Genomic DNA, 23,629 nt, shown 5'->3' with positions numbered 1-23,629 from the left:
AATTGGTCTTTATGTGAATTACGCCGCTATTTGTCTTCAGTGTGGGTGACAACACACCCAAGCCAAGAGATTTGTGATGGAAAATTCAGTAGGCTCAAGGTTTGAGGCATCATCAGAATTAATTTTGTGTAATTTATGATTTTTTTAATTTAATTGTTATTTGTTGTTGGGGGAATGTCATGTCATGTCTGGGAACAAAGCTGAAATATTGTCAATGATAACTATTTATATTTCATAAAGAATAATAGAACCGTTTACGTCATTTCCGGTGAGCAACTAAGGCGTAATTTTTCTTGAATCTCAAAAAATATAGAAATTAAATATATAATATTATTTTCAAAAAACAGGATAACCAGTTTTCAACGAAAAGTTTTTGATATTTATTAAGCATATATTCTATTGTTTATGGGTTTGGTGATAGACGCTTAAAAGTTTAAGGTTACTTGTTTTGATGCCTAATGATAAAAAATAAAAAAAAAATATTGTCAAAAAATAAACAAAAAAAATGTTAATTTCGGCAGTTATAATAATAGTACCGTTCATAAATAAAAACATTTTCCATACAAGAACTTAATTTTGATCGTTGAGTTTGTATGACAGCTATATGCATAGTCAGTCTTTACAATTTTTCAGAGATAATATTTGTGTAAAAAAATCCATGCTCTCATCATTGGTTCCTAAGATATATTATACAGTAAGAGAGTTCTGCATACAAAATAATTTATTTGGATCGTTGAGTTTGTATGACAGCTATATGCTATAGTGGTTCTACTTGAATAATTTGTTCAGATATTGTAGTATTGCCTCAGATAATAATCCATACCAAATTTCGCGAAAATATTTTTCAAATAAGATATGGTTTTTCCATACAAGAACTTAATTTTGCGCGCTCAGTTTGTATGACAGCTTTAAGCTACTGTGGTCCGATAGTGGCGGTTCCAATAAATGAAATAAAATTTTGAAAATTTGTTGAAATGTCACTACTAAATGGCAATATATTTCTAACCAATAAGCACTCGCAAAAAAACCGTATCAGCAAACTTTGCTTTAACTGCAATGTCATGCTTGCCTGACTATTCGCTTAAATTCTTGTGCCAAAGCATGAAAAACGCAATAAAAAGGGAAATGTGTCACAAAATTTGTTCCTTATGAACCTTTTTAAGAACTGTTAGTGGGGCAATAAATGCCTGAAATTCAAAAAAGAATGAAAAGTTCGTGTCTGTCTTTTGATTTTGTTTGTTTGCTCGGTCAGCATGCTTAACGCTATGGAATTTCCGAGATATTGTACAAAAATTTTTAATAGAAAATGGGTTTTACGTAAACAGTCATGTGCAAAATACAAATAACGCTTCATAGAAAGATATTAATTTATAAGTCCTTTGAAAATAATTTTAGTTAAAAACACTTTTAATATCTTTATTTATGCTCGAATTAGTTATGCAAACTTTTGGTATAGTTTTAGTTTTAAGTTTTGTGGGCGTGATAAAGGGGAATAAGATTTTGGAAGAGGTCAAATAGAACTTATATATTTATGGAGCCGAAAACGAATAACAAGTGTACTAAGTTTCATCATGATATCAACAGAATTCAACAAAAATTTTGAAGTTTTATTAGATTAAATTGTGTACGGACGGACGGACAGACATTTTACTCCTTTAATTTCGACTCTCTGAGTCGCCCGTCATCACTTTGGTATATATAACCCGGCATATCAAACTCTTTTAGTTTTAGCTTACAAACGAAACCATTGGTTATGTGAACAAAACTATGGTACTCTCGTTAGCAAGAGAAAACATTGTTACCTCGAAGTTAAAAATATGGGATAATTTCGAGAGTTAAATAATAGTACCGTAGACATAAATAAAAACATTTTCCATACAAGAACTTAATTTTGATCGTTGAGCTTCTATGATAGCTATATGCTATAGTAGTCCGATCTGTACAATTTTTTCAGAGATAATACTTTTGCTTTGAAAAAAAATCCATGACGAGTTTAGTGAAGATATCTTGTCCAATAAGAGAGTTCTGCATACAAAAAATTTATTTCGATCGTTGAGTTTGTATGACAGCTATATGTTATAGTTGTCCGATCTGAACAAATTCTTCAGAGATTGTACATTTGACTTGGAAAATAATCCATACAAAATTTTGGAAAAATATAATTTAAAATAAAAAAGATCTTCATACTAGTACTCATTTTGATCGTTGAGTTTGTATGACAGCTATATGCTATAGTGTTCTAATTTTGTACAATTTTCTCGGAGATTACATAGTAGCCTTAGCCTTAGATAATAATCCATGCCAAATTTCGCGAAAATACTTTTTCAAATAAAGGAGCTTTTCATTCAAGAACTTATTTTTGAGCGCTCAGTTTGTATGACAGCTTTAATTGTGGTCCGATAGTGGCGGTTCCTATAAATGAAATAAAATTTTGAAAATTTGTTGAAATGTCACTACTAAATAGCAATATATTTCTAACCAATAAGCACTCGCAAAAAAACCGTATCAGCAAACTTTGCTTTAACTGCAATGTCACGCTTGCTTGACTATTTGCTTAAATTCTTGTGCCAAAGCATGAAAAACGCAATAAAAAGGGAAATGTGTCACAAAATTTGTTAGCTTATGAACCTACTTACTGTTTATGATACTATTAAGCGCACTCGCTCTGTGTTAGTGGGGCAATAAAAGTGATTGAAGCGCATTACATCGCTTGAGAATTCAATTCAAAGAATGAACGAGTTCGTGTCTTAAGTCTTTTGTGCGATTTTGTTTGTTTGCTCGGTCAGCATGCTTAACGCTTATGGAATTTGTGAAATATTGTTCATATACTATATTGCGTTTAATAGAAAATGGGCTTTAGAGTAGTAAACAGTCATGTGCAAAATACAAATAACGCTTCATAGAAAGATATTAATTTATAAGTCACGAAGAAAATAATTTTAGTTAAAAACAGCTATTTAACATATTACTATTAGCTCGAATTTGTGCTGTGCAAACTTTTTGTATAGTTTTAGTTTTAAGTTATATGAAATTCGAGGGTTGATAAAGGTGAATAAGATAATGGAAGAGGTCAAATAGATTTATATATTTGACTGCCGAAAACGAAATAACAATTGAACGGGGTATATAGAGAACAGGCCTATCAGATCAACAGAATTCAACAAAAATTTTGAAGAGTTTTTATGTAGATCAAATTGTGTAAGAAGCACACCATTTTACTGCCTTTAATCTATATTAAAATTTTAATTTTCTACTTAATTTAAGTCTTGCGCAAAATGAATTTAAAATATTTTATTTAATAAAAATAATATTTTTTCATTTAAATTTTTTTATTATTTAAACACTCTTTTATAGTAAGTATTTGAAATTTATTTAAATCTTAATAAAAAAATATTTAATAAGAAATAAGTAAAGAAGTATAAAATACAAAAAAAAAAAATTAATTAAAAAAAATTTAATTTATTACAAGTTAATTGCAATTAATTACATTTTAAATTCAAATTTTTTAAAATTATAAACAAAATTAAATTAAATTTCCTTAAAAAAAAATTTTTTATTGAATTTTTTATTGTATAAAAAATTAAATTTAATTTAAAATTTTCTAATTTAATTATATTTTAATGCAAAAAAATTAATAATTTCTTTAATAATTGTTTTGAAGTTAAAAAATTAATTTTCTTTCATTTCATCAAAATTAATCATTTGTTGAATTTGTGTTTAACATTTTGATATACTTCCTCAAAAAAAAAAAATATTTAATAAATAAATTGGTTTTTAATCTAAAAATTCATAATTACAAATTAATAATTTCATTGTACGATTAAATATTAAAAATTAAAATTTCTTTTATTGATTAAAAAGTTTTATTTTTTTAATTTTTTTAAATTATTATAATTATTTAAATTCCCTCCCATTAATTAAAATGTATTTTTTTTAATCAAAATTAAACTTTTTATCATTATTTCATTTTTTATTGTAATTTTTGCCTTAAATTTTTTGGCAATTTCAATTGTTTCAATTAATTTTTTTTAATTGCGTCATAAAAAACATTTAATTTCATTAAATATTAGAAATATTATTTCATTAATTAAAAATTAATCTTTTTAATTTCATAATTATTTGTTTTTATTTATTTATATTTGGAATTTATTTTATGTTATTTTTGCTAACTAATAATTTTAATATAAAAATTCTTGATCAATAATAATTAATTTCAATAAAAATTAAAAATTAAATTTTATTTAATTAATTTTTTAAATTAAAAAATATGTTATTATTGTTATTTATTAGACACATAATCAAATATTATATCTATCATAGTATGGCGTACTAGCTGCATCGGCCTTTGACGCCTTAGAAAAAAATATTTATATTTTCTTTTATTTTACTACAATTAATCTTTCATCAATTTTTACTTAGTTTTTTGATTTGATTTGACGATGCCCGTCCGGGTTAAAAAAAGTAATTTTTATTCAAAAAATTATTATTATGTAGTAATTATTAAAAATTAATTATAAAAGTTAAATAAAAAACTTCTTACATCAATTAAAAATTATTTTGTTGAATATTTATTAAATTATTATTATTTAAATTTTTATTTTATTTTTTGTTAAATGTTTGCCAAATAACATTTTTAAATTAAATTAGTAATAATTATTAATAAAAAATTAATATTTGAAATAATTTTAATTTTTGGGCACTTTTTTATTTATCATTAAAATGATTTTTTCTTCCATTTTTTTTTCTTTTATGCGCTTATATATTATAAAATAGGAAAAAATATTATACATTCACGCAAACATGTGCACATACATCCATACAAACACAACACAAACATACATACACACATACATTGCTCATGTATTTACAAACTCATTGAACTCTGCATTAATTCTACCTTCCACTTACTAAACAAACACACACGCTCATTTGTTGTTGTAAACTATCGAAACATTAAAGATGGTGGAAATTCATTTCATTTCAGCAAAACTAACTGCACATTGAAAGCGCGACAAAAAAACCGACCAAACAGACAAATACCGAGTTAAGCGTAAGCGGCTTAACGCAACAAAACGCTTCTTCTAACATTGAAACTAAAAAGCCAAAACATATTAAATACGCGCGCATAAGGCGAACAAAAAAACAATAAAAATCTTAATAAATTTATTGGCAGTGGAGTTAACAATAACAGAATAAAGATATGTTCGAGAAAAAACGCTTTGATTCGAACGAAATTACTAACAACTAAACGAGCGGCTTTCGAAAAGGTGTCACCAAAGCGCGGTTGCTGTACATAAACCCATGCCTACATACATACATACATAGACAAACATTTATATTGGCCAAATTTAGCATAAGAATAAGCACATTCACCATAAACGAGACAAGAAAAAAAAACAAAAACAACAAAAATTAAGAAAAGACAACAAAATTAAAAAAAAGACACAACAACAAATAAATATAACAAAAAAAAACAAGAAAAATTGACAAAAGCGCTACAATTAAAAAAAAATATTCAAAGCATCCAAAGAATTTGTGGTGTTGACCGCAACGAACGACTTCACTCAATCAACGACTCAACTCAAACGAAAATACTCAACAGTCAGAGTAGGCACGAAACACACTCAAACGCCTCGAACATTCGCACAGCATCCAACACAAGCTTTGTCATTGAAACGAGAGGCGCTTTATGCTTTTTATGCCGTTATTGATTTTCATATAGCCTCAGCATACATACATACATATATACATATTTGTACAGATGTATAACTGTATGTGACAAACTTTGCTTTTGTTTAATTGAAAATTTTTATATTCAAAAATCACAACAACAACAACGAAAATAACAACAAAATGAACTATGAAAAGGCCATCGGTGAAACGCTGCAGTACGAGAGCAACGGCAAAGGCAGCTACAACAACAACAACAATACAAACAGCATACAAGCCTTTTGGAATGATCAGATAATGGAGCGCTTCATAAAGGCCAATTTATTTATGATTTGCTGCGTGGCGGCCGGCTTGCTACTGGTAAGTGACAATCATAACAACAACAAAAACAAGTATGTATAAAATTTATTTACAAACACACACACACATGTCGATATAGCGTCGCCGGCATGTGTGGAAAGTGCTTGGTTTGTTTAGACATTTCCGTTAGTTTGAGCTGCATGGTGGCAAGTGTTATTGTAACGGTTGTTTGCGGTGTCAGCTATGCGAATTAATAGCTATCATTACAATAACAAAAAGATGCCACAGTACAAAACGCTAAGATATAATTGGCAACACAAAAAAAACTTTAAGAAAAATAACAAAAACAACAAGCAGCATCAATGCGTTGCAGTGAAAATAAAGTAAATGAAAACGAAAACATTTGTTGGTTTTGTATTTGCTTTTTATCTTTACAAACAACTCAAATATTTCCTAAACACACGCCAACACACACACACACACATGCAAATAAAATCAACAGTTACCATATAATTACCGCTATTTACGCAAATAAGCATGTTAAATGTAAACAATCAAAATAAATGCACAACAACAACAGCAATAGCAGTGCGCGCATTGTGTAATCGATAGCCGCAGCATTGCCAGCGCGCATTGGTGAAAACAGTTAGACAACAATTAAATGTGTAACATTGAAAAATTAAGTTTTTCTCTCTGTTTGATTGGCCGCTTGATTGTTTGATTGAACGATTTACTTTCGCTTTCTCACGTTGATTTTATTGCCTTTGTTTGCTGGCATCTTTGTTGTCTGCGTTGCATGACTGGCGCTTTTACATACATACATACATAATACCGTTATTTATTTAATAATGCTGATTTAAATGTAAATTAATTTTGTTTTGGTGTGAAAATATTTGTTAATTAATAATTTTTCTATTTATTTTTTTATTTATTATTATTTTTTTTTTCAAAAATAATATTAATAATAAAAAAAATATTTTTTAGACTTTTAAAATTTGTATAGCGAATTTTTGGCTGATGTTTTTATTATTTTTTAATTTTCTTTTTTCTTATTTGTATCTTGTTCTTATTATTCTTCAATGGCATAGACACCGCTTTCGCTGTTATAGCCGAGTTTATAACAGCGCGCCAGTCGTTCTTCCTTTTCGCTGTTTCGCGCCAATTCGAGACACCAAGTGCAGCCGGGTTCTTCTCCATCTGGTCTTCCTCTTCCTCTGTTTACCACGGCGGGTACAGCGTCGAATACACTCAGAGTGGGAGTGTTTTCATTTTTTCAGTTTTGCTAGCGTAGCCGCTGTTTTTTGATTCGCTGAACTAAGTCAATGTTGCCATTTGTCTCGTACATCGAATGCGATATTCGCCGTGGCCAATGCACAAAGGACCAGAAATCTTCCGCAGAACCTTTCGCTCGAAAACTCGTAACGACGACTCATCAGATGTTGTCATAATCCATGCCTCTGCACCATATTGCAGGACGGGGATGATGAGTGACTTGTAGACTTTGGTATTTGTTCGTCGAGACAGGACTTTATTTCTCAATTGCCTGTTGGCAAGAGTTATTATGCGTTGGATTTCGAGGCTGACGTTGTTGTTGGTGTTAATGCTGGTTCCAAGATAGACGAAATTATCTACGACTTCGGTCCCGCAAGGAAAAATAAAGAGCTAGAACTTTATATGCGATGTTGAGAGGGCATATCCCAAGGTATTTGGCACAGATTGGAGGGTCTACTTTTTGTGGATTAAGCAGAGCACACTTAAGTTCCGTGGATGTTTTCGTCCGGCCATATCTTGCAAACAATCAGATGCATATTTCTTATCAGTTCTTCGCCACCGTATTTAAATAGCTCGGCCGGCAATCCACAGGTTCCGGCCGCTTTGTTGTTCTGCAGACGAGTAATTGCTATTAGAACTTCTTCATCGTTAGGTAATGGAACGTCTGCTCCATCGTCATCTATTGGGGAACCGGGTTCACCATTTCATGATATTAAGCTTTCTTGAAACCTTCTGTTAGTAGAATTTTCGAGCATTACCCCTGTCGGCCAGCTTGTCAAACTCTTCGTGCTCCGGCATTTCGGCCTCTCTCTTTTTTTGTCTGCAAATGTATCTCGCTTCCCTCTTTAACTCTCGGTATCTATCCCATCCCGCACGTTTTGTGGTCAATTGTAACGTTGCGAGAGTTGCGTCTGTTACCTCTCCACTACGGCGCGGCCCTTCTCATCGTACCAGCTGTTCTTTTCCGAAAACCAATAGTTTAATTTGCAGTTGTACGTAAAAAGCTTAAATGTCGTCCGACAATTCCTTTATGCCGAGCTACTGATGAGTGCTCTCAGAGAGCAGGAGCGCAAGTCGGGTAGAAAATCTGTCTGTTGTAACTGTAGCTTCTCGATGTCAAACCTTCTTTGTGTTTGTTGACGTGCGTTTTTCTGCATAAAGGTGGAAGTGTATTTTTTCTGCAACAAGATAGTGGTTCGAGCCAATGCTAGGACTTTGGAGCGTACGCACGTCTAAAACACTGGAGACATGTCTTCCGTCTATCACAACATGATCGATCTGGTTGGTTTTTCGATCCGCAGACAGCCAGGTAGATTGATGAATTTTTCTATGTTGAAATCTAGTACTACAAATAAGCATATTTCGAGCTCCGGCGAAGTCGATCAGCCTCAACCCATTTGGGGATGTTTCGTCGTGGAGGCTGAATTTAACGACCGTTGTGCCAAGATACCTTCTTTGCTCACCTTGGCGTTCAAGTCGTCAAGCACGATTTTGACATCGGGGTAGCTCTCTTCAGAAGATATCTTTGGTAATATCGTCCTTCTCCTCGGTCGCAAATCAGCAATATGTTAAAGACTCCACTTTTATGCCGATTGTGGCTAGACGCTCATCCACTAGGGTGAATGCCAGGACTCGGCGACGGAGTCTTTCTCTCACTACGTATCCCACCGGGGGAAGCAGAGGAAGATTAAAATTTCTACTCCGTTGGAAAGCCATGGTTGATAAGGAGCTGACTTCGCTTGGAATCTCCAATTGGCGTTAAAGAGCGAAAAGAAAGAACAACTGGCGCGCTGTTGTAAACTCGGGTTTAACCGCGTAAACGGTGTCTATGCATTGGTATTTGAGATATCGATCTGAAATTTTGCTTCTCTCTCCAAGAATCTGCTAATTTGTCGGAACGGCCGATATTATTCTGAATCAAGTTCAAGTTGTTCGATCAAGTTCTTGTAAACAATTTACACTTTGGGCAACAACCAATATAAGAGAGAGACGAGCTTTTGAGAAAAAAAATATAGTTTAGATTCCAACCGAATTATACTCCACCTTATTATTATTTCACATAATTTCATAAATGTACATATGTATTTACGCCATCAAAATCACTAACCTTTCATATTTCCCCATCAGATCGTCTATTTGGGTGCGTTCTCGTGCGAAGTGTCTTGGATATTGGAAGCGCATGGCGATTTGCCGATGTCATCGTATATACTTTGCACACAATTCTTCATAGTTTTTGTGGCAACAACAATACTCATACATGGACTGGTCACCGGTTTGCCGTGGGGCCTGTTCGCATGGTCAGTCGTTATTGGGCTACTTTCAATACCGGAACTGATATTTGTCATGATTATGACAACGCAGCACTGGGTAAGATACATGTATTCATTAATACATACATACATATGTACATATTTTATATCACTTTTGCTTATTTACTCATGTACTGAAGAAGAGTAGGGAAGAGAGGTTGAAGTTAGGCAGAGAAAAATATGAGATATTATTGCTATAAATAATTTAAATATGTTTTTAATGATTCTTATCTTTTCGTCTCTGTGTTAATTATTTTCAGTGGCATAGTTCGAATTTTATTAAATGGGGGTTTAGTGAATCTTCTGCTTTTATTTTTTACAAGCAATAACTGAAGACCTTAGCTGTGTTCACCTTTTTCTTATGTGGAGCATATTTACCGTTATAATTTCAGTTTCAACGTATCTGTATCTGTATATACATTTCATTAAAAATTTTTATATTTTTATTTTAAGGGGGTATTCTAGTCTAGAAGCATGAATTTCAGGTAATTTTTAAAGTGTCGTAAAAAAAGGCAATTAATATTTTTACTATCCATTTTCTTATTAGTTATTTGTTAATTTTAGAAGAGTACAGGAAAAAAATTAAAAACTGAAAAAAGTAAAAAATTTCCAAAATTATGAGCTGACGAAGTGGGGGGTCTTTAAAAAATTTCCATGACCAGTGACCATGCCCATGATTTCAACCCTCCTAGTTATCTGAAACAAAAAAAAAAAGATTATTAATCTAGAATAATGTCGCAATGGTCGGAACTGCGGAAAAGTGGGGAAAAATTTTTTTCACAAAATGGCGACTGCCTGAAAAAAAAAAATTTTATCACTTTTTCTGACTATTTCGAATTTTTTAAAAATAATAAAAATAAAAATTTGGGGATGGGGCTAGTTCCAACCATAGACAAGCCTATAAGGAAGACTCTATAAAAATTTCAAGTAAATCGGTCCAGTAGAATCTGAGAAATCGTGGGTATCGTTCCGAAAAAGTCAGTTTTGAGAAAAACGCGTTTAAAGTTTCGCGTAAAGTCTTTTGTTCGATTAGTTCCGGCCGAACCAGTTTGGATGCCGGGTCAGAAAAATGCCTATATCTCCGAAAATAATTTGAATTTGGAAAAATCCTCTTGTACACATATTTTTGAATAGTTAAACTTTGAAAATATAAAAAAAAATCGATTTTTTTAAGTTCTAGACTAGAATACCCCCTTAAGACCAGGGGTACTCACTAGCATGAAATTATGGGAAGTTATGAAGTATTTTCATTCAATTCAATTCATTCAAATTTTTTCGAGATATCGAATATGATATCGTTTTCTGATATTGAAGTCTCAAGGTCAAGAAAATAAAATAAAATTTTTGCAATATATGCATCAGGTTGATTATAGATGAAGTAGAGTATGAATACCACTTCGAAAGATTATGGATTCAAACCACGGCTAAGCCAAAAAGCTTTTAAATCGACGTTTTGCTTTTTCTAAATCTGTTAGTGACATTCTAGAAATAGAAAGTTTATTAAATAACACAATCAGCGGTTAGAAGTGACCTTAAACTAGTAAATAGTTGTAGTTCCCACTGAAAAGATCTACAGCAGAAATAAATTGTACAAAAGTTGAAACGTAAATTAAAAATTAAAAAAAAATTTTATGAAGTTTTTCAACGTTTTTATTTCAAGGGTTATCAAACCCCCCAAAAATTTATTTACTCTCCTCTAATTACACCGCTGTTTATAATTATTTCTATTTAAAATGTAGTTTTTTCATCATTTTATGAAGCTTTTCAACCTTTTTATTCCAGGGGTTACCCCCAAAAATATATAAACTCCTTCTCTAACTACGCCACTGCTTATAACAATTTGCATTTAATATGTCGTTTTTGCATAATTTTATGAGATTTTTCAACTTATTTAATCCAGGGGTAACCATATCCCCCCAAAAATGTATACCCCTCCTCTAACTACGCCGCTGACTATAATTATTTGTATTTAAAATGTAGTTTTTTTCATCATTTCCTTTTCACTTTTTCAATTTTCGCTTTTAACTCTCTTTTTTCTCAGGGCCTACAATCGGTGCATGGACTCACCGAGCTCATTTCCTACCTCGTAAGACTGGTGATAAATTGCTTTGCGTTAATTTGTGTGATACCAACCGGTATAAGGTAAGAGCAAAAGTTAAAACTATGAATAACATTATGAAGCAAAAGCCAATCCACAGCAAAAAAGTCAACAACAACAACAACAACCATTAGCCACTTTGAAAAGCGTGTAACTTCATAAGCACAGTGAGCATTGAAATTTTACTTTCGACCTTGCCGAAACTCGCTTTTAACCCACATTTTGCAACTGGTCTAGGAATCAGGTTCGCCGGCAGGTGTTGTGGCATGCCACCGCTTTGCTGGCGGTGAAATAAACGAAAGGTTGCGAATATTTTACATGCTCTAATCACGACAGCTTATATGTATACACACACACGTATGTATGTAAATATGGCATAAAAACATACATATTTATGTGTTTATTTATGCTAGCCAAATGATTGACAGGTGTGTATGTGAAGGAGGTGGCCGACCGCTGTGGGAAACTTTAAATTCGCCGATTTTTTATACTCTCGCAACAAAGTTGCTAAGGAGAGTATTATAGTTTTGTTCACATAACGGTTGTTTGTAAGTCCTAAAACTAAAAGAGTCAGATATAGGGTTATATATACCAAAGTGATCAGGGTGACGAGTAGAGTTGAAATCCGGATGTCTGTCTGTCCGTTCGTCCGTCTGTCCGTCCGTCCGTCCGTGCAAGCTGTAACACCTTCCATACAAAGGTTATGTTGAAAATCACTAAAAGTGCGTTAACCGACTAACAAAAAACGTCAGAAACACTAAATTTTACGGAAGAAATCGCAGAAGGAAGCTGCACTCAGGCTTTTTTTAAAAATTGAAAATGGGCGTGGCGTCGGCCACTTATGGACCAAAAACCATATCTCAGGAACTACTCAGCCGATTTCAATGAAATTCGGTATGTAATATTTTCCTAACACCATGATGACATGTACAAAATATGGGTGAATCGGTTCACAACCACGCCTTCTTCCAATATAACGCTATTTTGAATTCCATCTGATGCCTTCTCTGTATAATATATACATTAGGAACCAATGATGATAGCGGAATAAAACTTTACACAAATACGGTATTTGAAAAATATGTAAATGACTGATAATGAAATCTCGATTATCACTTTATCATGCGAGAGTATAAAATGTTCGGTGACACCCGAACTTAGCCTTCCTTACTTGTTGTAGTTTGGTTTTTATATTTGGTTGTCTAATAGGAAAAAGTCTATTGGCTTGGTAGTCGAAGCTTTACAGCCGCTTCTTTTAACAGAAGTTGAAGATTTTTAATTAAAATCGACCATTCCCACTATATTTGGGATATCCGTATGTCTAAAAACTCCACAATACCCATATCTTGCCCTTGAGGAAGCATTGCTGCGATCACTTTATCTTTTTAATGAACTCCACTTTGCTAAATGGAGGATAAATAAGCGTTTTTAATACTTTAAGAAAGCAGTAACTCTCAAGAGAACATCGCCATTGTCTAGTAAAGTGTTTCGGGCAACCCAAAAGCGACTTCAATCTAACGAATTTGCATTTGGATGTTGGTCTGAACCCACATAATATCCGCTCGTACCATTTTGAACATTTAAGAAACTTGAAAAGCGGCTTCTGAGCTTCCTAAGAAGAAGAATTGGAAGGGTAAGGACAGTTAGACAGAGAAAGAGTAGAGGCTGAGTGGGATAACAAATGTTTTGAAACTCGTAATTCTGTATATTATATAACATTTCAAACAATCTTCTATGAGTATTTAACCTCACTCACTTACTACATAGATGCATTTAATGTAGTAAATAGGTTGAGTATGGCTTTAACTATCTCATATCACATCCATTGGCTTCTACTTACTGGATTGGTAAAAGGCGAAGTTTTTATGTACTAGGCCGCTTCAGAGATATTGCCAAAGAGAGAGATAGAAAGAGAAAGATATAAAAAGTTGAAAGAAGCAGGGGCTCACTCTACCTGCTTCTTTCAACTAAGGAGGCAGAGATATATGGGGAGAGAGTGATTTATGGAGAACATTTCACGCTCTATATCTGCCTCATCTGCTTCACTTATCTTTGGAAAGCGCTACCTATCTAGCTACAATAATTCGTCTTTGTGCAAGCACAACATTTCTTTGAGAATTAAAAAAGAATATTTGTACTTATAGTCTCTTTAATAATATTGATGGTTTATGTCCTCTATCAGATTTTAAGAAAGTTGAGAACGAGCAATCGTCTATCCACCAGCTCCTCCCCCTTCGACACGCCTATAAATTTTCACTACTTTTCCCATACTATGGCTTGTAGCAACTCTAAGGGTACACCAATCCATGTATACACAGACTCTCGTCTTACTACCATATGCTTGAGCATGATTACATTGCAGGCCAATTGAAAAGTTCCCGGCCGACCATAGTAATTCACATGTGTTTTTGGCGAAATTCGTTTTTTTTTTTTAATTCAACATAGTTCTCTTCAAGGGTGATACATTGATTATAGCCACCCTCCAACTTTTCGATACCAGTTTTGTGGTTCAATTTGTCCTTTGCTTCAAAATAGTCCTCAGCCTCGGCATTCGACGAAAATTTCCTCCCAGTGGGCTTTCCTTTGAGAACCGAGAACAGGAAATAGTTACTGAGGACCAGTTATTTGTATACATCACTCGCCATAGCTCAACATTCTCATAGAAAATAATAATATGATTCCGATGACTCAAATGCAGAAGCATTAATTGAGCATAGTTTTAAATATTAATACAATGTTAAGAGCAGTTTTTATTAACTCAACTAATATATATGCATGATGTTATATAAAATCAATCAAAGGGTTTAAATTTAATAGATGGGTAACATGAGGAAAACATCAATCAAAGGCTGGTGAATCGCTCTTTCATTCTGAACTAATCAAAATCATTAAATGTAATATATGAGACTGGAGAAATTCGCGGATCTAAATCCCACCTTTTCGGCATTTAGCTACAGTATATACAATATTATACTTTCACTTCATTTTACCGATACATATCGGAAAAATAAAATTCTTATATAATTCTTATACATTTTCTCAGAAGTAGCCATTTTTGGCACAAAGGCTTGCTGTCAAATGTTCTTCCTAAAGTTTTAATACTACATAGAACCCACAGATTGATTGATATATTCGACAAAAAATCCAGGGATAAAAGGGAATTTCGCGTCTTGATAAAATATTGCTTTTTGTGGGGAAAAAATTCAGTTGAAGCAAAAACTTGGCTTAATGACGCGTTTCCGGACACAGGCACCGGAAAATCAACCAAATAGGATTGGTATGCTAAGTTTAAACATTGTGAAATGAGCACCGAAGACGATGAAAATATCAAAAAAGTCCAAAAAATAATTTTGGTTGACCGTGAAGTGAAGTTTTCCAAGATAGCGGGTACTCTAAAGATATCAACTGGACGTCTATAATATACTATATCATTCAAGAATATTTGGATATCAGAAAGCTTTGTACAAAGTGGTTGCTGCTCGGGCTCACTTTTGACCAAAATCAACGAGAGTTATTGATTCGGAACAGTGTTTGGAGATGTTGAAGCGTAATAAACAAGTGGTTGTCAATATGTGACAATGGATGAAGCATGGCTGCACCATTGCAATCCGAAGTCCAATCGCCCGCCAACCATGCAGACTGCACACGATGAATCCGGTATTGGGATGGGCATGGAATAATTTTTATTGACTGCCTTGAAAAAAGAAGTACCAATAACATCGACTATTAACTACATAGTGTTAAAGGACCGTTTAAAGGACGTAATTGTCGAAACTCGGACGCATTTGAAGAAAAAGATAGCTTGACCACTGTTTCACCAACCCAATGCACCGTGCCATAAGTCCGTGAAAACCTTGGCAAAATACATGAATTGGTTCTCGAATTGCTTTTGCATCCAGCGTCTTCTCCAGATCTGGCTCTCGGCGATTATTTCCTGTTCTTAATCTCAAAAGAATGCTCACTGAAAATATTTTGAAGTAAAGGACAAATCGTACTACAACAAGTAAGGAAGGGCTAAGTTCGGGTGTCACCGAACATTTTATACTCTCGCATGATAAAGTGATAATCGAGATTTCATTATCAGTCATTTACAGATTTTTCAAATACCGTATTTGTGTAAAGTTTTATTCCGCTATCATCATTGGTTCCTAATGTTTATACTCGTGTTAGACAAAGAAGGCATCAGATGGAATTCAAAATAGCTTTATATTGGTAGAAGGCGTGGTTGTGAACCGATTTCAGCCATATTTCGTACATGTCATCAGGGTGTTAAGAAAACATTATATACCGAATTTCATTGAAATCGGTCTAGTAGCTCCTGAGATATGCTTCTTTGTCCATAAGTGGGCGGCGCCACGCCCATTTTCAATTTTTAAAAAAAGCCTGGGGGCAGCTTCCTTCTGCCACTTCTTCCGTAAAATTTAGTGTTTCTGACGTTTTTTGTTAGTCGGTTAACGCACTTTTAGTGATTTTGAACATAACCTTTGTATGGGAGGTGGGCGAGGTTATTATCCGATTTCTTCCATTTTTGAACTGTATATGGAAATGCCTGAAGGAAACGACTCTATAGAGTTTGGTTGACATAGCTATAGTAGTTTCCGAGATATGTACAAAAAACTTAGTAGGGGGCGGGGCCACGCCCACTTTTCCAAAAAAATTACGTCCATATATGTCCCTCCCTAATGCGATCCTTTGTGCCAAATTTCACTTTAATATCTTTATTTATGGCTTAGTTATGACACTTTATAAGTTTTCGGTTTTCGCCATTTTGTGGGCGTGGCAGTGGGCCGATTTTGCCCATCTTCGAACTTAACCTTCTTATAGAGCGAAGAAATACGTGTACCAAGTTTCATCATGATATCGCAATTTTTACTCAAGTTACAGCTTGCACGGACGGACGGACGGACGGACAGACAGACATCCGGATTTCAACTCTACTCGTCACCCTGATCACTTTGGTATAAATAACCCTATATCTGACTCTTTTAGTTTTAGGACTTACAAACAACCGTTATGAGAACAAAACTATAATACTCTCCTTAGCAACTTTGTTGCGAGAGTATAAAAATGGTAACGAAAAGTACGCGTGTCGCTATAATCAGTATATCACCCATAAAGAGAACAATGTTGAATAAAAAAAAATTAATTAAAAATTGTGTTTTACTATGCTAGGCCGGGGACATTTCAATTCACCTGTTAGTTTTTACATATAAAAAAGCAAATATTTTTACAATTATTTTCAGATTTTTGCCGATAAAATTTGGCAGATATTTACTTAAACGATTTCAGTTTAACACTTTCTTACTTTTTCTATTACATTTTCATGAGCCAAAGAAACCTACAAAAGTTGAATTTTTTTAACTTTAATGACAATAATAATTAAACTCTTCTTAACCTGAGCACTTAAGACCAATGAAAGCGACTTCAAAAGCACGGCACGCAAAAACTTATGCGAATTTTCACTGACGGATTTTTGCTGTTGATTTATATTTATATTTTCTATTTCATTACTTCAGTTTTGCGTTTGGTTGCGTCTGCCGAAGAGCAATGAGATCCAGCCAGGAAAGTAAAAGTGCAATTAAAATGCTGATTTTTCAGTGCTTGCCAGTGAAGTTGGGCAGCAAAACGCCTTGAAATTTTTTCGTGCGTTAAATTTTTGACTGAAATATGCTTGTTGTTGTTGATTTGTTAGCTAATACTATGTGCATGCCATAATAAGTGGCGCGCTCACGCGCTTTGCAGCTTAAAATATTTCTTTTTGCTTATTTTGCATTTTTGACTTGAGTGCGAGTTTGTCGCTTAAGTCTTTTGCTTGCATACGATTCTCTCTATTAACTGCTCCTCCTTACACCCACAGATGGCGTCGCGAGACACAGGTGCTGACACAACTGCAGGGCTTGGCCACACGCCTCCAGCTGCAGACGCCGCCGCCGAGCGTGCCGATCGCGAAGGCCGACTCGCGACGCGCCAGCAAGCGGCGGCAGAGCGGCGCGTTCGAGAATGCCGGCTACGAGGTGAGCGAACCGACCAAGATCAATATGGTCGGCTCGCAGGCGCAAGGCCTGAACATGTACAACAACAATAATCCGTTGTTTGGCTCACAAAACGAATTCAATGCGGCGATCTTCATGCCACAGTACATGCAACAGTTCAACGGCCACGCTTACGGTCACGGCGGCAGCGGCGTGCAGATGCGCAACGGTGAGTGACGCCACAACCACAATAACAACAAAAATCAAGCAAAGCCAGCAAAGTAATTAATTGCGTGTGTGCATTTTTTTCTTCATTTCCGTTTCAGCCGGCAATCGCGCCCAATCGCTTATGGATCTGCGCTGCACGCTACCCGGCATGTATAATCCGCGCTACGTGCTCGACACGGAGGACAAAAACGGCAAATACTTCAACATCACCATTGACGACCTGAAGAACAGCATACAGGACTCGAACAAGCACCAGCCACCGCCGTCGGTCATCGGTTCGGTGAACGATCCCATCTACTGTTCGATTGAGCCGAAGTTGCCCACACCGCCGCAGCAGCGTCAACGCACGCCAGAGAAGTCCGCGCAGGCGTCGTCGTCGTCGGGCAAGTTGACACGCAACTGCATTTCGCTGGAGAATTTGGATGGCATTACGAAGGTGCAAAACGAGTTGGCTGCCTATGGCAACAATCTGTTGCAGAACTACACACAACAACAACAATACTACTTGGCCATGCTGAGCGGTTATTTAAATAATCCGGTGCACGGCACGGGCGTCTATCGACGGCCGTCGAGCGGCTCGGCGGTGGGTCCTTTCTCGGGCACGGTGTTGGCGCAACCGCTGCCGCGGCGCAACTCACAGCAGCTGCAGTATTATGGCGGCTTCGACTATGCGAACTACACGAATCCCTACATAACGGCGAACAGTAAACTGTCGCTCGGCAATGAGTCCGACGATTATCGGAAATATCGCGATGTGGCGCTGTAGGCGCCTAGCAGATGTTTTGTAGGTTATGTTTTAGGTGCTAGTGAATGAGTCAATGTTTACTTTAGTTTTTAGTTTGATGTTAGGTTGTATTGTTTTAATAAATATTTAGGATTAGTACGAATATAGACATTTTTGGGCTAAAGCCACATAAGCACTGATTGACTATACTTATATTGAGGTTATGATAAAATAATTTGATTAAATTATAATAATCGACCCAAATAAATTGTACTTGTATAAATTAGCTGGAATAAATAATTTAATAAAAAATATTAATGTTAATAAAAATAAAAAAAATTCTAAATAAATTTTTCAAATATTTTTTTTATTTTGAGTAAAAAAATTGAAATAAGGAATGAAATGAAAAATTAATATTTAAAAATATTTATTAATTTTTTTAATAATATTTTTTAGTGAAAATGTTGGAATAAACAATGAAAAAATTTAATATTGTATTAAAAAAATTTAAATAAACTCTTTTTTGAATAAAAAAAATTGGAAAGTTAGAAAAAATTTCTTTTTTCCGAAAATAATAAATTTTAATAATTTTTTTGAGTCAAAAAATTGGAATAAATAATAAGATAAAAAATAAAAAAAAAATGTTAATAAATTTTTTACATAATTTTTTTTTAATATTTTTCTTGGTAAAAAAAAATAAAATAAAGAATGAAATTACAAATTATTAATATTGTATGCAAAACAAAAAATTAAAAAAAAATTTGAGTAAAAACAATTTAAATATTTTTTTGTTCGAAAAAACTTTTTGAATCAAAAAATTGGAATAAAGAATCGAAAAAAATATTAATACTGTATACAAAAAAAATTAATAATATTTAATACAATTTTTTTTAGTAAAACAGATTTAAATATTTTTTAGTTCAAAAAATTTAAATAAAGAATGAAGTAAAAGATTATTAATATTTTACTAAATTAAACAAAACTTTTTAATAAATTTTTGAAAAAAAATTGGGAAAATAATTTTTGTTATTACAAATAATACATTTTAATATTTTCTTTTTTTTTGGAGTAAAAAAATTGGAGTAAATGATGAAAAGAAATTTTATTAATATTACATTAAATAAAAGAAAAATTTTCAATAAATGTTTTTGAATAAAAAAATTGGAAAAATGAAAATATATATATATTTTTCGGTTATAATAAATATTAAATGTTAATAATTTTTTTCAGTCTCAAAATTGGAATAAACTATGAAATAAAACATTATTATTAATATTGCATACAAAGAAAAATTAATAAAGTATTTTTGAGTAAAAAAATTGGAAAAATTAGAGAAAAATATTTCTTTGGAAATATATTAAAACAATAAATTTAAAAACTAATAAAATATAAAAAAATATAAGCGTTTTGTTTAAATATAAAAAGTACATAAATGAGCTGGAATAAATTAATGAATAGATATAATTTTGTATCGAGTAAAAAAAATAGATAAATATAATAAAATTGTATAAAATTTAACTATAAATGAAAAAAAAAAAATTAGAATAAATAAAAAATTGAGAAATACTAAAAATTAAATTGGAAAATTATAAAGAACAATAATAAATATAATTAAAATTAAACATTGTATATATATATTAAATAATTTAAAAAATTTGCAGGGAAAGTAAGGATAATAAATAAATAAATGACAAGTAAAAAACAATTGCAGAAAATATAATTTTGGTCAAGTTTTAGGCATAAAAAAATAAAAATAACATTTGAAAATATATTAAATTTAAATATTAAATAAATTGACAAAAAAAATTTAAAAAAGTATAAAATAATTATGAAAAAACATTTATTGAAAATAAAAAACAAAATAATTACAAAACAAATATTTTTGAAATAAACATTTCACAGAATATAAAATATTTTAAAAGATCTTCCAAAAATAATATTTAAAGCAAATATGTATATCAAATAAAATTATTTAGTAAAATATCGTTTTTTTTTATTTAGGTTGAATTCAGGCATTCGTCTAGTATAAAAAAATATTCTAATAAAAAATAAAAAAAAAATATTCCGACAAAAAATAATTAAGTCAGCGTTAACATCCGTTGCGCCGAAGCTATAATTCCCCTTACAAATACAAAAGATTGCTTACGACAACCTCATTCGATCGCTCAGTTTGTATGACAGCTGTATATGTATTTGCTATAGTGATCCGATCTGAATAATTTCTGTGGAGATTGCACCAATGTCTCAAATAATAAACCATGGCGAATTTCGTGAAGATATCTTGTTTAATAAAAAATTTCCATACAAGCACTTGCTTCTGATCGTTCAATTTGTATGACAGCTATAAGCTATAGTGGTCCGATATCGGTTCCGACAAATGAACAGTTTCTTGGGTAGAAAAGCACGTGTGCAAAATTTCAGATCGATATCTCAAAAACTGTGAGAGTAGTTCGCGTATATACAGACAGACAGACAAAGGCGGACATGGCCCTCGTCATGCTGATCATATACTACATATGTATGTATGTACATATTTTGGCTCCGACGTTTCCTTTTGGGTGCTACAAACTTCATGGTAAATTTAATATACCCTGTTCAGGTTAAAAAAATATCGAATGGACTAAATAGTAGTGATCTTCTGGAAGGTATAAACTTAAATGCAGTAAATAAAAGAAACAAAATAAAATAACAAATAAAATACCAGACAAATTAAGGCAATAAATATTGATAAATAAATAATAAACAGTTATAATTTGAAACTAAATGTATTTTAATAAAAATAGTTGATAATAATACTTATGCTTTCTTGGTAAATTAAATTATTTTTAACTATTTTTTTTAAGTTGCTTGATAATTTTAAATTTTTTTTAATTGCAAACGTTAAAAAATTAATTTTATTTAATTTACTTTTTAAATAATTTTTGAAAATAATTTAAAATTTTTTTAACCCATAAAAGGTTTAACATATTATATATGTTTTTCATTTAAAAACATTTTAAATTATTTTTAATTTAATTTTTGAAAATAATTTGTAGTTTTTAAAATTTTATTTAATTTTTGATTTATAAAATTTTATATATCAAAATTTAATTTAATTTTGATTTTAATTATATATTTTATTTTTAAAAGGTTTTAATTATTTTCAATTAAATTTTTGAATTATAAATATTTCAATTTATAATTTTTACAAATAAAATATATATTTTTTAAGACTTTTTATGGTTTAAAAAATATTAAAATTTTACTTTTAGAATATTTTAATTAATTTTTGAAAACTTTTTGGAATGTAGATAAAATTTTTAAAATATTTTATTAGTCTTTTATTAGAAATATACTATAAAATTTTTACTAATGTGGGACAAATTAACGTTAAAAGTACGTTACCGTTAGCAATAGAAGTTATAACGACAACCAAAGAGCAAACTAACTCATTGAATACTAAAATACAAGTTGGATCAATACAGTGCTACAATTTACTTACTTACTCACTTACATACATATATATGAATATACATATGTACATATGTATGTAGATACAAAGAAGAAATACAAATAAGTGTTTGTTGTAAGACGTTAAGATGCAAATAATTGAATGATAATAAGTAACGAAAAATTATTTTTATATTAAAATTTTAGTTTAATATCAATTTTTTTAATTTATTCAAAATTTGTTAACTAATTTTTGAAATTATATTTAATTTTTTTATTTACTTTTAATTTTATTGAATTTTTTTATATTTTTCCTTTAATTAATTTTATATAGCTATTTTTCATTGTAAAGGGTAAATTATTTTTAATTTTTTTTTAATCAATTATATGTACATATATTTTTTTATTGTAAGGAGTCAATTATTATTTTTTGATTTATGTATGTATATGTTTTTTTGTTTTGATCGGGACAAGCGTCCATTGATTTTTTATATAAATTGGTTGCTGAGCCGAAATTGTCAACCAAAATTTTCTAATAAAAAATTAAGTAATTAAATTCTAATAAAACATTTTGTTAATTTAAAAAAACTCAATTAAAATATTCGACTATATAATTTGATGATAAATGCATTTTTATGTAATTAAAAAAAATTTAATTAATTTTTTTAAATTTTATATTTAATTTTTTTAATTTTGTATTTAATTTTTTAAATTATTATTATTTTTTTAATAAATTATTTTTAAATTAATTGTTTAATTGCACTTTTTTAAATTATTTGTTTTCGTTTATTAATTTCGAAATATTTTTATTAGTATAAACCACAGATTTTGCTAATTTTCAAAAAAAAAAAAAATGAAAACATTCGCTATACAAATTGATAAGAAATATAATTTATTAAATAATTTTTTTAAATTAAAATTTTTTTAATTATTTTTTTAAATTAAAATTTTTTTAATTAATTTTTTAAATTAAAATTTTTTTAATTATTTTTTTAAATTAAATTTTTTTAATTATTTTTTTAAATTAAAATTTTTTTAATTATTTTTTTAAATTAAAACTTTTTTAATTATTTTTTTAAATTAAAATTTTTTTATTATAATTAAAATTTTTTTATTATTTTTTTAATTAAAATTTTTTTAATTATTTTTTTAAATTAAAATTTTTTTATTATAATTAAATTTTTTTTAATTATTTTTTTAAATTAAAATTTTTTTATTATAATTAAAATTTTTAATTAAATTTTTTTATGGAGTATAAATGTTTTTCTTCTTCTTTAATTTAGTTTTAAAGTAAGCTTTTTGTAACAACAAGAAATTAATTTTTTGTTTAAATATTTTTTTGAGTTTTGAGTTTTTAATTTGGACTAATTAGTTTTTTAATTATTATTTTTTTAGTTATTTTTTTTTAATTTTTTTACTAAAGTTTTTTTAAATAATTTTTTTTTACAAAATTATTATTTTGAATTATTTTTTAATTACTTATTTTTAAATTAATTGTTTAATTAACATTTTTAAATTATTTTTTTATTAATGCAACACCTTAATTGAGAAATGTGTACGTTAAGAAAAGAACCGTTAATTGACTCAATTAACTGTCCGTGTGAAATGCGTTTTTAATATTATTTAA

General features: G+C 30.9%; 2 protein-coding genes across 3 annotated transcripts in view; one reads left to right on the top strand and one right to left on the bottom strand.

Moving 5' to 3' along the window:
• LOC126755002 (uncharacterized) overlaps positions 1 to 9,444 on the bottom strand; it is a 57,347-nt gene extending 47,903 nt beyond the window's left edge. Inside the window, exon 1 of the mRNA XM_050467257.1 lies at positions 9,350 to 9,444. Coding sequence (XP_050323214.1) covers positions 9,350 to 9,356 — 7 coding nt within the window. The 5' untranslated portion in view covers positions 9,357 to 9,444. The remainder of the gene's footprint in view (positions 1 to 9,349) is intronic.
• The window catches only part of LOC126755005 (uncharacterized), a 36,280-nt gene extending 17,421 nt beyond the window's left edge, over positions 1 to 18,859 (top strand). Inside the window, exons 2-6 of one of the 2 annotated variants that reach the window (XM_050467260.1) lie at positions 5,869 to 6,030; positions 9,370 to 9,609; positions 11,593 to 11,693; positions 17,507 to 17,850; positions 17,948 to 18,859. In XM_050467260.1, the coding sequence (XP_050323217.1) occupies positions 5,968 to 6,030; positions 9,370 to 9,609; positions 11,593 to 11,693; positions 17,507 to 17,850; positions 17,948 to 18,615 (1,416 nt within the window). In that variant the 5' untranslated portion in view covers positions 5,869 to 5,967 and the 3' untranslated portion in view covers positions 18,616 to 18,859. Of the gene's footprint in view, positions 1 to 4,984; positions 6,031 to 9,369; positions 9,610 to 11,592; positions 11,694 to 17,506; positions 17,851 to 17,947 lie in introns of both variants that reach the window. The other variant, XM_050467259.1, reaches the window with a different exon arrangement.
• The last annotated feature ends 4,770 nt before the right edge of the window (positions 18,860 to 23,629 follow it).

Source organism: Bactrocera neohumeralis, chromosome 4, assembly GCF_024586455.1.
Source record: "Bactrocera neohumeralis isolate Rockhampton chromosome 4, APGP_CSIRO_Bneo_wtdbg2-racon-allhic-juicebox.fasta_v2, whole genome shotgun sequence".
Lineage (NCBI taxonomy): Eukaryota > Metazoa > Arthropoda > Insecta > Diptera > Tephritidae > Bactrocera > Bactrocera neohumeralis.
This window is presented reverse-complemented; position numbering and strand designations above follow the sequence as displayed.